This window comes from Apiospora aurea (genome assembly GCF_038362705.1).
Source record: "Apiospora aurea strain CBS 24483 chromosome Unknown utg000009l_segment0_segment0, whole genome shotgun sequence".
Classification (NCBI taxonomy): domain Eukaryota; kingdom Fungi; phylum Ascomycota; class Sordariomycetes; order Amphisphaeriales; family Apiosporaceae; genus Apiospora; species Apiospora aurea.
The window spans coordinates 549509-569087 of record NW_027117396.1 but is presented as its reverse complement, the minus strand read 5'-3'; the positions used below and the strand labels follow the sequence as shown (position 1 = coordinate 569087).

General features: G+C 56.3%; 8 protein-coding genes across 8 annotated transcripts; 3 read left to right on the top strand and 5 right to left on the bottom strand.

Moving 5' to 3' along the window:
* Positions 1–107: 107 nt before the first annotated feature.
* On the top strand, positions 108–1963 carry PG986_013286 (prephenate dehydrogenase; the record flags this gene model as incomplete). Its single annotated transcript, XM_066849508.1, is given in 6 exon segments — positions 108–223; positions 574–634; positions 691–802; positions 870–1018; positions 1075–1491; positions 1511–1963. 6 exon segments carry the CDS (start codon positions 108–110, stop codon positions 1961–1963), a joined length of 1308 nt encoding a protein of 435 aa, XP_066693651.1.
* Positions 1964–2603: 640 nt separating this feature from the next.
* PG986_013285 (uncharacterized protein) lies at positions 2604–3354 on the bottom strand (the record flags this gene model as incomplete). The annotated part of the gene is made up of 5 exons (XM_066849507.1): positions 2604–2709; positions 2792–2857; positions 2920–2980; positions 3070–3195; positions 3267–3354. 5 exons carry the CDS (start codon positions 3352–3354, stop codon positions 2604–2606), a joined length of 447 nt encoding a protein of 148 aa, XP_066693650.1.
* Positions 3355–4737: 1383 nt separating this feature from the next.
* Positions 4738–5673, bottom strand: PG986_013284 (uncharacterized protein; the record flags this gene model as incomplete). The annotated part of the gene is made up of 1 exon (XM_066849506.1): positions 4738–5673. The coding sequence occupies one exon, from the start codon at positions 5671–5673 to the stop codon at positions 4738–4740; it is 936 nt and encodes a 311-aa protein (XP_066693649.1).
* A 668-nt stretch (positions 5674–6341) lies between these two features.
* Positions 6342–6956, top strand: PG986_013283 (uncharacterized protein; the record flags this gene model as incomplete). Its single annotated transcript, XM_066849505.1, has 1 exon — positions 6342–6956. One exon carries the CDS (start codon positions 6342–6344, stop codon positions 6954–6956), a length of 615 nt encoding a protein of 204 aa, XP_066693648.1.
* Positions 6957–7379: 423 nt separating this feature from the next.
* On the bottom strand, positions 7380–8058 carry PG986_013282 (uncharacterized protein; the record flags this gene model as incomplete). Its single annotated transcript, XM_066849504.1, has 2 exons — positions 7380–7867; positions 7992–8058. The coding sequence occupies 2 exons, from the start codon at positions 8056–8058 to the stop codon at positions 7380–7382; spliced, it is 555 nt and encodes a 184-aa protein (XP_066693647.1).
* Positions 8059–9129: 1071 nt separating this feature from the next.
* On the bottom strand, positions 9130–11044 carry PG986_013281 (uncharacterized protein; the record flags this gene model as incomplete). Its single annotated transcript, XM_066849503.1, has 4 exons — positions 9130–9709; positions 9776–9857; positions 9911–10615; positions 10672–11044. The coding sequence occupies 4 exons, from the start codon at positions 11042–11044 to the stop codon at positions 9130–9132; spliced, it is 1740 nt and encodes a 579-aa protein (XP_066693646.1).
* A 2152-nt stretch (positions 11045–13196) lies between these two features.
* PG986_013280 (uncharacterized protein) lies at positions 13197–14912 on the top strand (the record flags this gene model as incomplete). Its single annotated transcript, XM_066849502.1, has 4 exons — positions 13197–13368; positions 13440–13817; positions 13898–14075; positions 14159–14912. The coding sequence occupies 4 exons, from the start codon at positions 13197–13199 to the stop codon at positions 14910–14912; spliced, it is 1482 nt and encodes a 493-aa protein (XP_066693645.1).
* Positions 14913–15277: 365 nt separating this feature from the next.
* On the bottom strand, positions 15278–17023 carry PG986_013279 (uncharacterized protein; the record flags this gene model as incomplete). Its single annotated transcript, XM_066849501.1, has 4 exons — positions 15278–16413; positions 16471–16555; positions 16613–16783; positions 16853–17023. 4 exons carry the CDS (start codon positions 17021–17023, stop codon positions 15278–15280), a joined length of 1563 nt encoding a protein of 520 aa, XP_066693644.1.
* Between the last annotated feature and the right edge of the window lie 2556 nt (positions 17024–19579).

The following is a 19579-nucleotide window of genomic DNA, read 5'->3' as shown; positions in this document are numbered from 1 at the left end:
TGTGAGATTCGATGCTTTAATCAAGAACTTGATTCTGATATTGCTGCATACGCTACGGCGACCTTCTTCGCACACCAACCAACGACTTCCCTCGACATCGTCTGAGAATGGCGACCACAACAACCGAGGTCCCGTCCGAGATGGCGGGCTTCACTGTGGGAATAATCGGCATGGGCGACATGGGGAAGATGTATGCTCGGAGGCTCAGTGACGCTGGCTGGAGGTAACGCTCACCCTACCCGTTATGGTGGTGATTCTCTGTTTTTCGGCGCAGCGGAAGGACCTCCGAGAAGCAAATTGGTAAGTCGACACAAACAGACCCTCTACCAACTCCCCTCCCCCATTGCAATGATGACTTGAGTGCATTTGGCTCGAGCATTGTCGGCAGCTGGGCGGATCAGCCATTCTGGCCCCGTCTAAGTTGTTGGCTTTCTATGATGTAAATTCTCAGCTACCTTAATTTTTTCTTGTCTGATGCAAACCAACACCACAAACTTCTGCTAGGAATGCTTTTCTGGCCCTTTTGCTAACGCGCATTCTCCTGCAGGCTAATCATCATACACTACCAACCAGAATCGTTGCGTGCGATAGAGAAGAGTTCTACGAGACGTTGAAGGAGGAGTTTGCCAGCAGGGTACATCATATCCAAATAGTAATATTATCTCAGAATTATGCTGAGAGACTGTCCAGAACAATGTCCAAATCTTGCGTAATGGCCATCTCGTATCCAGAACCAGCGACTACATAATTTACAGCGTAGAGGCTGCTGCCATTGATCGTGTCGTCGCCCAGTACGGCCCATGTAAGACAGCACCTTGTACTGCTCGCTCTATCCCACGACCCGTCCTAATGAGTAATGCCATGGCTAGCAACGAAGCTCGGTGCCATCGTAGGCGGCCAGACCTCTTGTAAAGACCCCGAGATCAAGGCATTCGAGGCCCACCTGCCGGAAGACGTCGACATCGTGTCCTGTCACTCGCTGCATGGCCCACGTCTCGATCCTCGGGATCAACCGCTAGTATGACCCCTGTACACCGCGTCCGTTTGCGTAGCTAAGCGTCGGCATCTCAACAGGTCATCATCAAACATCGAAGCTCGGCCGCCTCTGCCCAAAAGGTCGAAACCATTCTTAGTTGCCTCAAGAGTAAGATCGTCTACCTGACTGCCCACGAGCATGACCGCATCACGGCCGACACGCAGGCCGTTACGCACGCTGCCTTCCTGTCCATGGGTAAGGCTTGGCATGCGTCGCAAGAGTTCCCCTGGGAGGGTGCTCGGTACGTGGGTGGCATCGAGAACGTCAAGATCAACCTCATGCTGCGCATCTACAGCCAGAAGTGGCACGTCTACGCCGGCCTCGCCATCCTCAACCCGGAGGCGCGCAAGCAGATTGCCCAGTACGCCGAGAGCACCACGGACCTGTACAAGCTGATGCTGGGGGGGCCACCTCAAAGAGCTGCGCGCGCGCGTCTACAACGCGCGCGACCGCGTGTTCGGGCGGGCCGGGGAGGTGCGCTGGGAGGCGGAGCCGCTGCTGCGCGACGAGGTACTGGACCAGTTCAGCCTGGGCAAGATGCCCGAGTCGCTGCTGCCCAACAACCACCTGTCGCTGCTGGCCATGGTGGACTGCTGGTCGGCGCTGGGCATCGTGCCCTACGACCACATGATCTGCTCGACGCCGCTCTTCCGCCTCTGGCTCGGCGTGACCGAGACCCTCTTCCGCAACGAGCAGCGCCTCGACGAGGCCATCCGCGTCGCCATCGACGACAACACCTTCCGCAGCGACGACCTCGAGTTCACCTTTGCCGCCCGCGGCTGGGCCGAGTGCGTCTCGCTCGGCCACTTCGAGACGTGGCGCGAGCGCTTCCAGGCCACGGCCGCCTTCTTCGAGCCCCGCATCGCCGAGGCCATGGAGGTCGGCAATGCCATGGTCAAGGCGGTGCTGGAGAGCACGAAGAAATAAGCGCGGACTGCTACGTTGTGTTTGCATAGGTACTCACAACGATAAACGATCGCAGGAGTGAAACGAGATGTTGGGATGATGGCGAAGGGAGGAACAGCACCAAAAACACGGTCGACAGGTCTATTCAAAGGGCAAAGAAAGGGCTTCCCGGCACCCGGGTCCATCTGTAAAAAGACGTCGGAGTCACGCGGTTTGTCTTCAATCGGATTTGGTCAACTGCGTAGAATACGAAAGGTCAGGAATTGTTATTTCACAATTTATCTACTCACTCCCATCTCAGATATAAAACATAGAGGGGAACAAGATAAAAAAAAGGGAAATGTTGTATCACACAGGGGGCGAACCAAAAGCGCGCAGACCAAAAAGGGGTGTGTAGTGTATGTACGAGGGTAGAGAAGTGAAAATCTGTAAATCATGGGTAGTTGTTGGTTCCGTTTCCTCTTTCAATCGCAATCTCGATACATCGCAAGTGGTAATCAATGGTTCTGCCTAATTCCCTTTCCTGAACCAACTCTGGGATTTGGACTTGGCCTCTCTGCGACCACCTGCATTTGTATGTAGCGCTCGCCGATCACAGGGAGAGGTTCAAGTCGTTTTCATGACTCCCAACGTCTGTTCGTCCACCAGATACTCCGCCCGTCTAGTAGCGCTTTCCAGAAGGAACTACCGGGGCGCCCGTGGGAGTGGCTTTACCAGGCGGGGTGGCTTTGCCCGTAGGGATGACCGGCGGGGGCGCGGAAGCCTTGCTGTATAGGTTGTTTCACAGTGTCAGTAACCAGAAGGAACGCCTAGACGATGAAGCGAAATGCTTAAGGGTGATCAACTCACCCAGTCGGTACGGGTCCCTTGCCCTTCCCGGTCGGTGGTGGTGGTGGTGGGGGAGCTGAGCCCTTTCTGTATTGCCAGTGTAAGCTGTCTCATGCTTTTCAATACTGGACAAATCCAAGGATGCTTACCCAGTGGGCACTTGTCTCTTCTCCAGGGTGGTCTTGCCCTTGCCTGTAGGGGTGGCTTTGCCTTGTGGTTTCAAGTCAGCTGCTACTCTGTTGTGGACATATAGGTAAGAGAAGCTGAGAGAGAGATCTCGCAGAATCAATTATGCTTACCGGGAGGAGTTGCTTTGCCCTTGCCAGTTGGAACACCCTTCCCCTTACCTGTCGGGAAGCCTTTCCCCTTACCAGTTGGGATAACAACAGGTGGCAGAGGAAGAGAAAACGTGGGGATTGGAGGCACTGATGATACCGAGAACAGTCAGTTAGGATGATGAGAGTCACATCGGCTCGGGCAGGTGGCAGCTACTCACGGGTAGGGACGACGTCAGATGCGGCCGGCACAGCCAGACCGACCTGGAGCAGCGAAGCTGCGAGTACGACGTGCAGGAGACGAGTCATGGTTGCTTGATTGCGTGAGAGTGTTTTGAGGGAGGATTGTGTTCTTTCTGGTAGCACTTAAGAAGACGCGTGAGATGCAAGATCACGCCTGTCTATTCGGCGGCTGATACTACGACTTAAATATGTAGTCAGCGACGTCCTGTTTTCCCCTGTGTTTCTGACTCGTACTTTCCCGAGTAACACGAAACCAGAGCCCTTCTAGGATGCTCAGGACACCCCGAGTCATAACCTTGCCGTACAAAGTGGCCTGAAAAAGCACAGTATGTCTGTCCAGACAACCCGGTTCGTGAGTTGATCGTTGGTTTTCGGCTGCGGGACGCGACAGTCCGTGCTGTCACAGATATCTGCATGAGCTCTGGAAGGGATCTTGATTAATCTCAATCACGACCTGTCGACATACAGATGCTTGGCATGGGGGCTATAGTGCTTGCCTAGGTATGTACTGCAATATAATAATGTACCCGTCCCTACTTGCCGCCATGGTGTCCGAACCTTGGACGGGCCAGATCCCTGGTGGTATATATCACGCATAGTCCAGAAAGTCAGCCAGAGGGCCGAATTGCCGTAAAGGGTTTCTGTATATCAGCAACACAAATTACTCCGAACCGCTTATTAATAAGACCATACCTACCACAGCTGCTCTGGTTTGCCTCTAGATCCCTGGCAATGAAGCCAGGGATCGAGCCTACAGAAACCGACGGGGCCCTGCATTGGGTCTGGGGTAGAGTAGCCGGGAGGATGGGGAGTATTTCAGTCCACTAATGGCAGCGCCGAGATCTTTGGAGATGATGCAGGGGACGAACCAAGCTTTTGGCCATTGCGATTGGATGCGGGTATATCAATTGTGAAATTCCGGTATCCAATTGACGGGCAGCAGGGTTATTATTATTATTATGTATGAGCAACATAGAAAAATCGGACTATGGGTGCAACCAGCCTGGAAGCCAGACGAGTATGGCGTGACGTCTTCCGGCATTATTGCCAAGCCCAGAAAAGCCACTTTATCTATATATCTTGCATCCGCATGCACACATTGATGAACGCCACCGGCACTGCAATGTATCGCACGTACAATGACATGCTTGTGGGGTGATATTGTTACATTCCAGGCTATTTATCTCTAAACGCTCAAAGATCGACAGATAGTGGGCAGTGTGCCCGGAATGTTCATTCAACCTTCCGTCAGGCAATGAACGAGGTGGCTTGACACTCATAGCACGCCAATCTCCACCGGTGGCTTTTCCTGGAAGGAAGTCCTGACATTGGCCGCGCCTGGCATACATCTTCTAAGCGATTGGATGAGTTCCTGGCAAGAGCACGCCGCAGAGGCAACGGGTCGGTAGACCACCTCGGCTGTGTGTCTGTTTCTGCGCCCGTTCTTCTCTACTTGCTCCGGAAGGCGCTCTTCGTCGAGAGCCACTGCTCCATGGTCATCAGATCGGGATGCTCCTTGCGCCGCTCCTTGATGTCCGCCTTGTACCCGTCGGTCGCGAACCAGCCAATCATGAGCCGGAGCTCCGAGACCATGTAGGTGAGGACGCTGCCCATGAACCAGAAGGTGACGGGGGTGGTGTGCCCCGTCGCGTCGAGGAACGAGTTGTCCATCTCCCCGATGGTGAGCTCGTCCCCGGCGAGGCCGACGGCGCGCTGGTTCCACTGGGCCGGGTCGCTGAAGGCCTTGGCCGCGAAGACGCCGATGTCGTGCACGGCGACCCACTGGTTCGCCTTGTCCGCCTTCAGGTGGTTCCGCAGCGCCGCCATGAACACCTTGGTCGGGAACTCGGGCTTCAGGTTGTCCATGAAGGCGACGGGCCGCAGGACGGTCCAGCCCATCTTCTCGCCCTGCTTGCCGGGCGACGTGACGTCGCGCAGGTACCGCTCGATGCGGTACTTGCTCTGGAAGTGCAGGATCGGCGTCGGGTTCTCCCACGACGCCGCGTCGCCGCCGCGCTCCACGCTGCTGTAGACGAAGTGCTTGGCGCCGTTCCGGATGGCCTCGTCGACGACCGCCTTGCCCTGCGCCACCTCGCTCTCGAGGGTGGCGCCCTGGTCCAGCGACACCTGGACCGAGTAGACGCCCCAGACGGGCTCCGAGTGCACCCGCTTCGCCTCGGCGAAGAGCGCGGGCACGTCGTCGAGGTTGCCCTGGACGAGCTTGATGGCGCTGGACTTGTCGGTCAGCTTCTTGGCCGACGCGCCCTTGGTGTCGCGCGTGACGGCGAGGATGGTAATGTTGGACTGGTTCAGGGCCAGGAGGGCGTCCACCACGGCACCTCCCTGTCGCCCAGTCGCGCCAGTTACTAAAATAGGGTGAGACATGATGAAGCTCAGCTGGTGGTGTAGATGACGGCGGCGATTTTAGGAAATGGGTGGGTTGAGGGTTGAACAAGAGATGTGACCAAGCCAGACAGCCCTCTTGGCGGGCTATTAAGAAATACCTAGTCAGCCGCTGCAGCCTCCCTTCAGCATGATGATGACGATGAGGCTCCTACTTCTCGTCGGACTGGATTGGAGAAGGCCTCTTCGCTGCACGCACTTAATCAATAGTCTCACACAGGTTGAACTCTAACCTCCGGAGTGGGCTCAGTTGATTCAGAGCGACGATCCCGCCGCTTTGGTCACACGGCCCGGACCTCTAGTCTCCCTTTTCTTTTTGCTTGAGCTGATTAGCGTTACGGTGGAGGGGGTTGTCGTGTGCCAGACGAAGAAGAATACGAAGAAGCCCGACAGCCGGACTCTGGTATATGAAGCTCGGCCATCAAATCCCGAGCCTCAGAGCTGGCTCTGAGCCCGGCGGGCAAAGACCATAACAACAGGCTTGTGCGAGGAAGAGGAACTCGCCGCAGTAGCAAACCAACAGCCCATTCCATCCCCATCTTCCTGTTCCTACTCGTTGCATCCCTCAAACTATAACGCCGCCAAGACCAAAGGGCCAAGAGCGAGCAAATACCTGTTCCTGCTTGTCCGCCCTTCACGACAACTCAGCCATGGAGAATCCTTCCTCCACCTTCGCCCCGCCGTCGCAGCGCATCAAGACGGTCCACGACCTGCTGGACGGCTACCGCAGCCTCTCGGTCTCGACGCTGCTGGCGCCGCTGGCCGATGACTTCCGGCACCGGGCGCTGCCGGCGAGCCTGGAGATGCCGGAGCGGGACCGGGCGGCGTTCGCGCAGCACGCGGCGGGCGTCTTCGGCCTGTTCGACGCCTTCGAGATGGTGCCGCAGTCGGTGCACGAGGACGCGGCCACCAACGTCGTCGTCGTGCACGCCCTCATGAAGGGCGTCATGAAGATGCAGCAGCTCGACTGGCGCAACGAGTGCATCCTGCTCATCCGCCTGTCCGAGGACGGCGCCCGCGTCCGCGAGATTGCCGAGTTCGTCGACAGCGCAAAGGCCGTCGAGATGCGCCGCAAGCACGCCCCGGGCGTCTTTGGCAAGGCCGGCGGCGCCCTCGCGGGCGTGCGCCTCTCGACGCTGGTGGCGGGCTTCAGTCAGATCGTCGTGGTGTGCGCCACGTACCACGCGGTGGGCTTGGGCTTCTCGTGGTGGTTCAATTCTCGGTCGAGTTCAAGTTCGGTCGCTACGTCTCCTTCGCGGAAATAGTCCTTGTATCGATAACAAAGCTGTACTATATATATATGTCCCTAATAATCTAATGTATGCACATCCACTGAAGGTACCGTATATTCTATCGTTTTATGTATGCTGTGCACTCAAATATTATTTGTATAATTTCTTTTGGTCAAGTTGGAATCGCTCTATCACTCTCGGAATTTTGCCACGAATGATCAATTGATACTCAAACCGTGAAGTGTATTATGAGTCTCTATTATTTCTTTAGTATGCATACTGTAATGACCTTCTTTAGTACGTTTTGGAATTCGTTTTCATCTCGCAAGAAAGACGCGGTCCAATTTGTTCTCAAGCTTCCCCTTCCCCAAGCAAATCTTCGGCCATCCAGGAGACAGGAAGCACCATTTCCACTCTATTCCAGGCCATCTCATTCTCGAGAGCGACACAGACCATCTAAATGGCGACCCCCTTGAGCGTCTGCCACAGCGCCAAGCTGCCGGCGACGACAGGCGTGATCAGGCGGACAGTGTTGTAGCTGATCCACTTGCGCGCATTGCTCTCCGCGAGCCTGACGTCGCCGCCGCCGCTCTTGTCCTTGACGTCGACGGCGGAGAGGGCGTCGAGCTTCTCGTTGATGGGCTGCATGTTGACGGCCGAGTGCACGACGGTGACGAGGTGGCACGCGGCCGCCACGGCGTACCAGCGCCAGTCGCCCAGACGGCTCGACCCGGGAACCGACGCCCGCGCCGCCCACGACGTGTAGCCGTAGCCCAGGATGCCGAGGGTGCTGATGGGCCGGAAGAAGACGTTGCCCACGGCCCAGAAGACGGGCCACTGCCGGCCCAGCAGGCGCGCGCGCTCGGCATGGCCCGGGGCCGACGGCTTGGGGAAGTCGACGAGGAGGGCGGGCACGCCCATGAAGGACTGGGTGATGGCGTTGCCTGTTGGGTGGTTGGCCCCCCCGTTGGTTAGCTAACTGTTCTCTTGTCTGTGCTGCATGATTGTATGTTTGACAAGGGAAATGATGTCAGGCAGCCTTTTTTTTCCCTCATCTCGTAAACTCACCGAACAAGATGTACGAGAACGCGATGGTCGTGCCGACGACGGCTTCAGGGGATACGATGGGTGTCATGATGTCGAAGGAAGCCTATTCGTGACGTGATGCGAGTGACTGAAAGTAACAAGACGTGATGCTTGTAAGGCGTGACGAGGGAAAGAAATGCAAGCAGTCTGCAGTACTCGAGTCTTTTTTTCTCTCTCTCTCTTTCTCTCTCTTCCCTCTCAGTTCTATCGTCTCAAGTCGCTCTCTTCTTGCCCCGGCTGCCGCCCTCCTGCTGGCATGCGCAGCAAAAGAAAGCATATATATATGCCGGCGGTAAGGCCTTCCGCTGCCCCCCCCACCCCCTTCCCCCTTGTCTGCATCAACAGTGTGCTAAGGCACCCCGGACAAGACTCAGCGCGTGCCAGCACGGAAGAAAATGAGAGACACCATACAAGCAGAATCTCCGATTAAGCGGGGAATTGTTGAACGAGATGATTCCAGTCTGTTGTCTCGAAACGGCCGAGGGCACTGACTGGTAGAGCGGCAGGGAGCGTGCCCCCCCTTTGCGGAGCGCCGATGGGGGCTTGCAGATCCAACTGAGACATCCAGAGTCATCATTAAATGCACGCAAACTTAATCTGGTTCTCCAGGTCTCAGCACCACGCCGTGCTCCGCGTGCCTTGCAGTGCAAGCGTCATACAACATTTACCAATGTCGGTTGACCAGAAAGTTCCGAAGGCCGGAGATGTAGTGGATGGACGTTCAAGCAGGTTGCACAAGGCCGATAATTGTGATGACGGATGGTGTGATAACGATCGAATTGATTTTGTTCTACTACTGCATGCGAAGAAATGCCATGCTTCTGTATCTCCATATGATGTACCATGCAATATAACCATGCATACAATGTACTGAAACCAAAGATCGTAAGAAAGTCTCGCCAGCACAATCCTCCACAAAGCGCCCTGACGGCGCCATGTTTGCTCTGCATGAAATAACAATCGAGTAAGGACATAGGGATTACAGTTGGGGGGCAGGGGGGGATAGGTGGTATTCTGTTGTGGTGGGTGGGTATACAATAACTTCGCTAGTGTCGAAAAGGGGGGGAGACAAAGCAAACAACTTCTCAAGCCTGAGATGGGGCAAGGTAAGGCGCGAGTATTAACAGCCGGTTGGGATCTCCATAGTTCTGATCCAGTGCGAAACTTTGCCGGTGCCTCTCTCCTCAGACACCCTGATCAAGGGGATAGTCGGCTTCGTCTCGACGATAGGCACGGCAAGCTTGGCCTCCAGGTGCACCTGAGGAGGGGCTTGGCCCGTCCGCAAGTCGAACTCGGCTCGTTTCTGCGACTCATGTGCCTCCGACTCTTGCCAGTGCCGAAGAGCCTGTTGCTTGCGCTCCTCGCTGCGGGGCTCGAAGGCCATCTGGAAGGGGTCGGGCTTGATGATGAGGAGCGAGTTGGACTTGTCGAGTGGCACCGGCAGCTTTTGCCCAGTAAGCGGGTCGACCTTGGGCTTAAGGTTGAAACACCACATGAGGGCTCCGCAAGCAATGACGAGCTCATCTTGAGTCAAAGTCATGCCAAGGCATTGGCGCAGTCCCCATCCAAACGAGGTCAGTCCCTTGATGGTAGGGAACTGCGTCAAAGGCTCTTGGTAGGTAGGCCAGCCCGGCTGCAGCCAGCGTTCTGGCCGGAAGTTATCTGGATCGGGGTACTTGACGGGGTTGCGCAGGAATGCCCTAAGATCTGTTAAAAAGCCATCCAACATACTAGTATGCATGTATGGGGGGTCGCGGAGAACTCACCAGTCAAGGGGCAGTATGCGTGTTCCCTTGGGAATGAAATACCCCATATAGACATCGTCGGCTTCAGTCTCGTGAGCAACGCCTATCGTCGTGTCAGTATAGTATCTCCAACGGGGTCGATCGGTCGTGGCTTACCTGTAGGGACATTGGGCTTCCAGCGCATAGTCTCCTTGATGCACGCTCGAAGAATAGGTAGTCTGGGAGTATCATCCAGAACCGGAGGTCGTCCTCCGCAGACTTCGTCAATCTCCTGCTGTATGGCCGCCTGCCACTTGGGATGATGAACCATGGCGACCAGGAAGTAAGACAGTGGACCGGCCACAGTAAAGATTCCCACAAGAGCGATCATGCCAATCGCAGTGGCAGCTTCGCGATCACCAGAGAGCCTCGCAGACTTCTCGGATTGTTCCAGGTACTGTCGTGTCCAGCAGGGCCGCTGTTGGCCTCTTGCCATATTGTTGCGAACAGTGTTCAAGCGCTCGAGCCACCAGTTCAATTGCTCGTCGTGGCGCTTGTGTTCTGCCCTCTTCCAGGGGTTCATAAAGAGCGGTAGGTGCCATAATGGCGTCAAGACGTTCGTAATCGGACCGGCCGGAGACATCTGCGTCAAAAGGCCCCAAGCACTGGGCGTACAGTATTCACTGAGGCTCGGGTCATCCCAGGTGAGCTTACACATGACCTTGGCGGCCATGTCTTCGAGAGAGAAACCGAAGTCATCCGGGTTCTCAATGAGCCTTGCCATCCAGCGCTTGGCTTCATGAACCATGACGCCATGGTATTGGGCTTGACTGGCTTCGGTCAGGTATGAATGTGTGAGCTTGCGCTGGCGTGCCCAGAATTCTGCAATGGTTGGGTCAGCTGTGTCTCAAGGGACGGGTCGTCGTGGGCAGACTTACCGTTCTTCCCCATCAGCGGCAAATACTCTCTCTTGGAGTCGAAGAGGGACTTGACCATAGGCCGGTCGGAATTGTACTTGGCTCGCTTGACCAACAGCTCCTCCGCGATCTTCTCCTCCGAGACGATGAGGAACTTGGCGCCAAGCATTTCTGTCATGTAAAACCCACGGTCCTTGGCGTATAAGTCGGACCACTCCTTAAACTTGAGCCACATGAACTGGATAGGGAGATCGTGAATGCGGCCGATGAAAGGCATCTGCCGAGGCCCAATGGGCAGCCTGGCATCGTTGAGCTCCAGATAGGACTTGACGGTCTTGTAGATGGCAAAGCCCACAAGGGCCGCGCCTAGCGCTAGAATGGTGAATAGCTGCATTGTCGTCCAGGGAGCAGTATGGTTGGGTGTGGGAGTGCTAAGGGCGGACGCTTAGAGAGACCACGACACTGTTGATGGGCCAGGCGGGCGTATTCGTGTTATAGGGGTGGTCAGTCAGTCAAGGTTGACAGCTCTTCGGGATGGACAGGTGTAATCGTTGGGCGGCTACGCGGAATCCTGAATGACAGCTAACTCGAAAGCTACATGATAGTTGCAGGCATCTGCAGCAATGATAACCTGAGCTGTCAGATAGAGGACCGGCTTATCCAGATGGAAGACTCTTGGATGCGCAAAAGAGGCGAGACAGAGTTTGCTTGATCCTGGGCGAGTTCTTATGGCTAGGCAGACGAGGCAACATGCCAGTTCTCCTCAAACCTGGGATATAGTATGATGTGATGAGAAATGAGATTCACTTCAGGATTTGCTTTAGGGCATGTTGAAAGGAACGCAAAACAACAAGCCAGGGGCGAGATCGACCCAGTCCAATCCACAAGTTGGGGGACTGGACGGGTGAAAACTCCGACCCTCCCTCCGCACGTCCATTGGGGAGGGACTATCGAGAGTAGGTGCAGCCTCTCGCGTCGGGGATCTGCTCTGCACCATCGATTGACGGCCGATGTGGTCCATGGGGCGGAATGGTATGCCGCGCAGCTGTGCGACAAGAACCGGGTCGGCGAGGGACGAGGCCGTGGTTGGGGGGCGAGTGCGAGGTCGTGGGCGTGGGCGTGGGCGTGGACAGCGAAGCCAAGCACGCAAGTCAAGCATCCAGGCAGCTGCAAGCACAAGCAGCAGCAACAGCAGCAGGGTGACAATCTGTTGAGACTGACGGCGGGATTCTAGCACGCCAACCTTGTCTCGGTCTTGCTTTGGAGGCGATCAGACTGATACAGAGCAGAAGCTTAGCCAGGGCTCCCGCTCTCGCTCATAAGTCGCACTCAGAAGCGGGCGGCACCCCTGCTGGACGGCATGTACGTTTGATAGCACCGGAAAGACAAGCATATCTGGATCATGACGTTGGGTACAAGGGCCATCAGCACGCCCCGTCTGTCCCCGTCGTATCTGAGTTGCCTCCCCAGATGATGATTTACCGACTTACCAGTACTAGTAATGGTCCTTGTCCCCAGCCAAGACATGGCTTGCTTCTTCTTGGCGGGTGAGGCGAATCCTCCTCGGTCCCAGAGGGAACAGGAAACAATGTGATGGCTGACACTCGATTGGGCCTGGGTATTGGAGGATTCCTTTTCTGCAACGGTTGACCTTTGGACTTTGTTTGCCTGTTAGCACATTTCTTGCTGGTGCTGTCAGCTTGACGTGTCGTTTTATCTGTGACTTCGACGTTGGTAGAATGCATATGTGTATGTGTGTGTATCATATCATACATACCTGCATACCATATCGCCCCCCAACCATGGTCAGAGAGATATGCTGCTGCCGAGTGTGCGTCTGTCTGTCCGGCTAGGCGAGTACTTCGTTACATGTAGGTATCATACCACCACACCGGCCGCATGCACCTGCACCTGCACCTGCACTTGCTTGCTTCGCCAGGAACTTTCTTGTGGCGGTCCCACCGACGCGACGGCACTCGGGGATTTGACGCCTTTTGAGACATCGGAGTCGGTCCAGTCTCAGCTCAGCCAACCACGACGGGCCAAGCCAGATTCCGTAGACTTTCGTAATATCGAGCCAATAACGAACGGCCCGTCCCCAAAGGCTTAATCTTCCTAGGATCCTCCTCCTGCCATGGTGGCGAGGGAGATTTGGTGACCAAGAGCCCTTGGACACTTCCAGCTTCGACTTCATCAAGGTCTTACCCTCCCACACTTCCTTCTTCCTCTCCCTCCACTCCTCTAACTTCGACTGGTGAGTACACGTAATGAGTAATGCTGTAGCTACACCAAGTCCGTGGCCCGCCCCCACGGCACCGAGCTACCGGGCCATGGGCAGATCATCGACTGATGGTCCTGGCGGCCGATGGGGGCCGCCGTCTTATAGCCTTGATATATACAATGACGCCGGGTTGCTGGCAGAGAGCATTGCGGCTCGGGACTATCAATTGACAATTCTCCCAACCCATCTTCATAGCTTTCAACTCCATCTGTCCATCACCCAACAGAAAGAAGAAGAAAACGTATTTTCGTGATTGAAACGCAACATGGGTTCTATCGGAGTCAACGAGTCGAGGCCTGTAGGGTCATACCCTCCATCCGGCATAGACGTCCTCATCGTAGGCACTGGCCTTGCCGGCCTCACAGCCTCCATTGAGTGCGTACGGAAAGGCCATAATGTGCGAGTTCTTGAGCGCAATGCCACAATCAACACCGCAGGTAAGTCGGAGAGGTCCGCGTATGATTGTGTATGGAAGGGCTTGAAGAGTGACTAACGTTTCCACCCCCAGGTGACATGTACTTCATGGGCCTCAGCGCCACCAAGTTCTTCAAGCACTGGCCCGAGATGTCGGCCGAGTTTGACGAGATCTCCCTGCACAACGCCTGGATCGAGACCTTCAAGCACAGCGGCGAGCAGATGATCGCGCCGCTGCTGGTGTCGGACCGCCTGCGCGACGCCGGCCTCGACCCGGACACGCCGCCCGGCACCTTCCAGATGCGGCCCCTCGTCTACAAAATGTTTGTCAACCAGGTCCAGCGCCTCGGCGTCGAGGTCCAGTTCGGCAAGCGCGTCGTCGACTACTTCGAGGACGCCGAGAAGGGGAGGGCCGGCGTGGTCACGGACCAGGGCGAGCGCTACGAGGCGGATATCGTGATTGCTGCCGATGGTGAGAGAAAGCCCCCCGAACACCCCTGTAATATGATACCGAGTGAGTAAACCTTGTGCTGACCTGTGTCTCAACCCAAGGTGTCGGCTCCAAAAGCCAGAAGCTCGTCGGTGGCCAAGTCCGAGCCATGAGCTCCGGGCGCGCCATGTGGCGTGCCGCCTTCCCCCGGGAGCACATCCTCCAACATCCCGAAGTGAGCGAGTTCTTCAAGATGGCGGGCCCCAACAAGGATCAGCCTATCATCCGCACATGGCTCGGGTATGTCTTCCCTCTCCCCAGAAAGCTTCTGCCCGCGACAACCTGGACCGTGAGCTGACCATATGACCCACCCCGCCGCGCAGACCCGGTACCTACGCCATGACCCTCTCCCGCGCCGACACCATGATCTGGATCATGAACCACGACGTGACGGGGTCCGAGGAGGAGAACTGGAACCACACCGTCGAGGCCGACGAGGTGCTGACCAACATGGACAAGGGCGTGGGCCCGACACCCTGGGCGCCCATCTTCAAGGAGCTGATCAAGCTGACGCCCAAGGAGACCATCATCAACTTTGAGCTCTTCTGGCGCAACCCGCAGCCGTCGTGGGCGTCCCCGGGCGGCCGCGTCGTCGAGATCGGCGACGCCGCCCACTCCTTCCTGCCCGCGTCCGGCAACGGCGCCACCCAGGCCATCGAGGACGCCATCTCCATCGCCTCGTGCCTGCAGCTGTGCGGCGGCCGCGACAACATCGCCGAGGCCGTCCGCGCCCATGTCCGCTTCCGCTTCATCCGCAACTCGTGCGCCCAGAAACTCGGCTTCTCCAACGCCGAGCTGCTCCAGGATACCGACTGGTCCAAGGTCAAGCTCGACCCCCGCAAGGCCCAGCCCAAGCTGCCCAGCTGGGTCTGGGGTCACGACCCGGAGATTTACGCCCACGAGAACTACGCCAAGTGCGTCGCGAGCATCCGCGCCGGCGTGCCCTTCGACAAGGATGACAGCTTCCCGCCCAACTACCCTCCTGGCTACAAGTACGAGCCCTGGAGCATCGAGGCCATCATGGACGATGTTCGCGCCGGACGGCCCGTTCAGCTGGGATCGGGCAACTGGGACTAAATCCCCTTTCCCTCGGCATTTTAATACCATACAGGCCGGAAAGCAACGTTTATCAAGATTGTGTGTGTAGATAGATAAGTGGATAAACCACATATGTTGTAGCAAATGTTCAATTAGTATCTTGTTTTAATGCAGGTATCGTGCTCCTTGGCCTGTCGCTTGCTGCTCGCTTGCTACGTCAAAGAAATTGTGCGGCTTAATAATATATAAGAAAAATCAAATTGCGCAGGTCCTCTGTTCCGAACCCGATCCTATATCACACACGGAGAAAAAGTATGTACAAGTACAGAATCAGAATACCTGGTTGTCAACGTTCCCTTGAGAACGACCACTCCAGAGGGTATATTTAAAAGGCAAAGGCATACTTAGGTGAGCAGTGTGACCGTGGTCGTGGGGTTTATCGAGACTTGCGGGATCGGTTGGCCGGCAGGCGGCGCGGCAGCTGGCGCAGAGGGGGCGGGTGCAGCTGGCGCCTTAGCCTTGCCTGCACCAGCGCCGGCGCCTGCACTGCCTGTCGGTGCAGGTGCAGCTCCGTTGCCCGGGTTCAGCGTGACTGTACCCGAGGGACCAATCGAGACTTGGATCGGCTGGGCGCCGGCTGGAGCAGATGCAACGGGTGCGGACGGAGCAGGGGCAGCAGCCTTGCCGGAAGTCGGGGCCGCCTTGCCTGCACTGCTCGTTGCGGCGGGTGCAGCTCCGTTGCCAGGGTTCAGTGTAACCGTGGCCGAGGGACCGATGGAAACCTGAATTGGTTGACCAGCGGGAGCGGACGCAACTGGGGCAGACGAAGCAGGGATTTTTGCCTTGGCCGACGTCGATGAGGCCGCCTTGCCGGCGCCGGCGCCCACACTTGTTCGCGCAGGTGCTGCTCCAGCTCCGTTTCCAGGGTTCAATACCACCGTTGTCGTAGGGTTAATCGAAACTTGGGGAATGCCACCTGCGGCGCCCCCTGCGGGTGCAGATGCTGCTGGTGCCTCCTTGGCACCGGTCGGAGCGGGCTGAGCCCCAGCGCCATTTCCAGGGTTCAATACCACCGTTGTCGTAGGGTTAATCGATACCTGCGGGATGTTTCCAGGTTGGCCTTGGGCTGGGGCAGAAGGCGAGGCGTCTACCGTCACGAAGATCGTAGTCGTGGACGAGAAGCTGGGTTCCGCTGCTTCCGTTGGGCGCTGGGTAACGTAAACGAGTTCGGTCGTGGTGGTGGTATCGGGTCCGGCGTTGCGCTTCATTTTCAGCTCGCCGGCAGTGACTGTCACGGTTACAGAAGTGCGCGAGGCAGGTTGAGTAAGGGACGATGCAATCGGTGCAGCTCCAGTCGTCGAACGCGTTGCGGCACCAGCAAAGGTGAACTTTTGGCCGGTCTTTCCATCATCGCAAGCCGCAACATCGACTGTGCTGCCAGAAACCACCAAGCAGGATCCCTTACGACTGTCAGGAATGAGTGATAAAGGTCCGGCGGCGCCGTCGAATGCGAATAGTTGCGAGTTGGTGACCAATCCACCTAGACGGGTATGATTAGCTAAGCTGCCACGGGTCTACGAGAGGCGGCGTCACATACCGCCGTCTGCGCGACCGCCGCAGGAAAAGAGATTGACTTGAGAGCCAGCAGGGCGGCGAGGATCGAAGTTGAGACATGCTTGGGTCTATTCGAGGTTAGCCGAGATGCACCCGTGGACCGGGCCGGGGAGGCGACGACATACCAGGGTGTTGACAACCAACATGTTGCCGGCGACATTGTTGTGCTCGCCTTGGGTGATGATATCCCATCCTTGACCGTCGGTAGATCCGCATTCGGCCACTTGGACCGGAGTCAGGTTGGCGCGGAAGTCGCCAGAGAGCTTGTCGACAAACAGGCACTTTCCGTCCGATGTCTACACGTTGTCGCCATTAGTTTTGCTTTCGAAGAGGCCACTTTGCAGGCCAGCGATGGGAGGCCTTACTTTGATCGCCGTGTTCGAAAAAGCTCGAGTCGCCGTGTCGTCACGTTTTTGCGCCTCCTCGAAGGCAGCCTGGTTGAGCTCGGTCACGGCTCTTGGGTAATAAGAGACTGGGCCGGCGGCCACTAGAGTGGACATGGCAGCAAACGCTGCAGCAGAGTACTTGGCGACCATGTTGATTAGACTGTAGAGGATAAAGAGCAAAAAAAGCGAACGAGAGTGGAAGATTCGATAAGGATGCTAAGTATGTTAAAGAACGAATAGAATCAAGGCTACACAGCAAGAATACACATGTATTTCTGCTGCGCAACGGTATCAAAGGGTCTCAAAAGAATGGATAATCCCGCTCAGCAGGCTTGGATAGAAGCGAGAAAGAGGAGAGGGAGAAAAGAAGCTATTCCAAGAGAAAAGGAACGCGACGAAGACGGTGGCGGTTCAGCGATACAAGACCAGAATCATCATGGGAAAGGAAGGAAAGGAACGAGAGGCTCACTTGAGGCTCTAGTAGCACCCGGCAAATCGGTATATGCGAAAGAGGCTCAAACGCCAGAGGCCTGTCCGCCAAGCCGCCAACGACTCCTGAGCGTGTAGGGTAGGCCATGGGCCAGAGTTGCAGGGACTGCGGGGACTGCAGGTCCTGGGACTCTCGGAGGCTCGGGAGATGCAAGGGTGTGTGCTGTGTCCTCTTTTGGGGACCACGACGGCTCGCTGGATACCTAGGATACCTACATGCAATAGGGCGCGTTTCGTTTGTTCATTTCAGCAGCCCAGCCGCAGCCGCTTCTGCAACAACGGCAAACACACCGTAGGCCAACCGGCCGTCTCTGTCATACTGGGCCCTGAAGACAGTCGCAGGCCGCACAATGACTCGAATACGGGCCCAAAGATGCGACCAAATAGTGGTGGTAGGAGGAGGGGTGGTTTTGCGGTTGGGTTTTGTTTTAGGGACGCTGAATCCAACCGCTGAGCGGGGTCTGAAACGGGGCGCGTCTCAAGAGGCCGGCGATTAGTGGAGGAGAAGGGCCGGAGGAGAGCCAATGGAAACGCCAGGAGCGCCTAGAGGCCGCAACCCGCCCAAGTGCGACGAGATTGGAGAGAAGTTTCGAGGTTTCGCGATTTCGAGGTTTCGTCCGACGTGGAATGAACCTTTCCCCTTGACCGGGCCGGATCTGCGTCTATCTGCACAGGGTAGGAAGTAGGATCATTCTGCTTCTTGTTGCACAAGCAGCGCGATCATCAGTTCTGGGGGACGGAGGAGGAGCAGAGAGATCGTGGAAAAGGCTTAACCTAGCCCCCGGCCTAAAATCAAATAGTAGTGGCAGCTCCTGGTGGAGCCCCAAGCAGCCCGGGCAGTCTTTAATATGGAATCTCTGCCCAATGCTTTGACGCCAATGCCAACTGCTAATAAATTAACAAATCATGCTACTACCTCCATCGCCGTTGCCTTGGCAGAGACTAATCTAACTGAATGCTACATGACATATCTCTTCTCTCGGCCTTCTTGTGCGCCAGCCGGTCCCTCCGAGCTGAGTGAGCTGGATGAGGTGTGCAGTCCAAACAACCTCTTCTTGATCATGACTTTTTCTCTCCCGGCCTGGGGGGGGTTGGCCCGTTTATTGGAGCAGCCTGCTGCCAAACCTTGATGAACATGCTGCAAGCCGCCGGCCGCCAAGGAACAAGCGAATGAGATAGCTCCATCCTTACGCGCGATAGATTTCCTTGACGCGCCACTTGTTAGATCTTGGATCTGGGGGAGGACGGCTTTTAGGTTGGACACCGTGCCGCGCCAACATTTGCCTTCCTGCCAGATCGCGTTTACAGATCAGAAAATGTAGTCCGTCTTCTTCTGGAACCTATCCAATTCCACGAGATCCATACGCCAATATAAGTTGGTCTCGTCACTGTGGTAGTATGGTACTGGGTCTTCGAATAGGCCGCAGCTGCTGCGCTTCACATAGACCCCGTTTCAGCCACCTTCTGTGGCTATTACTGGTTACCTCAAGGTCTCGGCCACGGCGAACCAGCAGAGGGGCAGAGCTGACCTACTATTCGCTTGCCCGAGTCATTACAAAACAAAAGGAGAAACTCGAAGTCAACAAACAAGTTGGTGTTCGCCTTCACTCGCTTGGAGAGAACCTGGGGGCGGCTGGGTACATGAGTAGAGCCAAGTCAGCGCGTGTGAAGCCGCCCCAACAGCCTCTCCCTCTCCGACTCCATATATTACACATAACACTAGCTTCGACGATGCCTCGGTCCAGTAGCATGACACCAGAGGCCGATTGGCCCATGCAAACAGCTCGGGCGAACCTCCGGCCGTTGGGCCTTAAAAAACAAAGAGAGCGAGGAAGATCAGGTGAGTGCAAGTGGTATGTGCTGGGGGGGGTTACTGTTATACGACCAGGTTCTAGGCACTGTCTACTAGATGCCCCTGAAATCTGAATCCTATCCCTTCCGGAGGCAGTGGAGATCTGGACTCACAACGGCGGCGCACTCCACCCGCATCTTGATAACTCCGAGCCGCCCCTTCGCTTCTACATACATGCACGCGCTGCCGGGTTCCGAAGTCGAGTATCCTGAGACCTCACCGAACGACTCTGCGCTGTCACGATGGCAAGTATGTCCATTAACGTTGCACCTCAAGTCCACATTTCCCTAGGCTTTGATCGTGTATCATATCTGTCTACCTTGATGTCTTACCAAAGCCCATGCCAGCTGCAAGTCATGCAAATG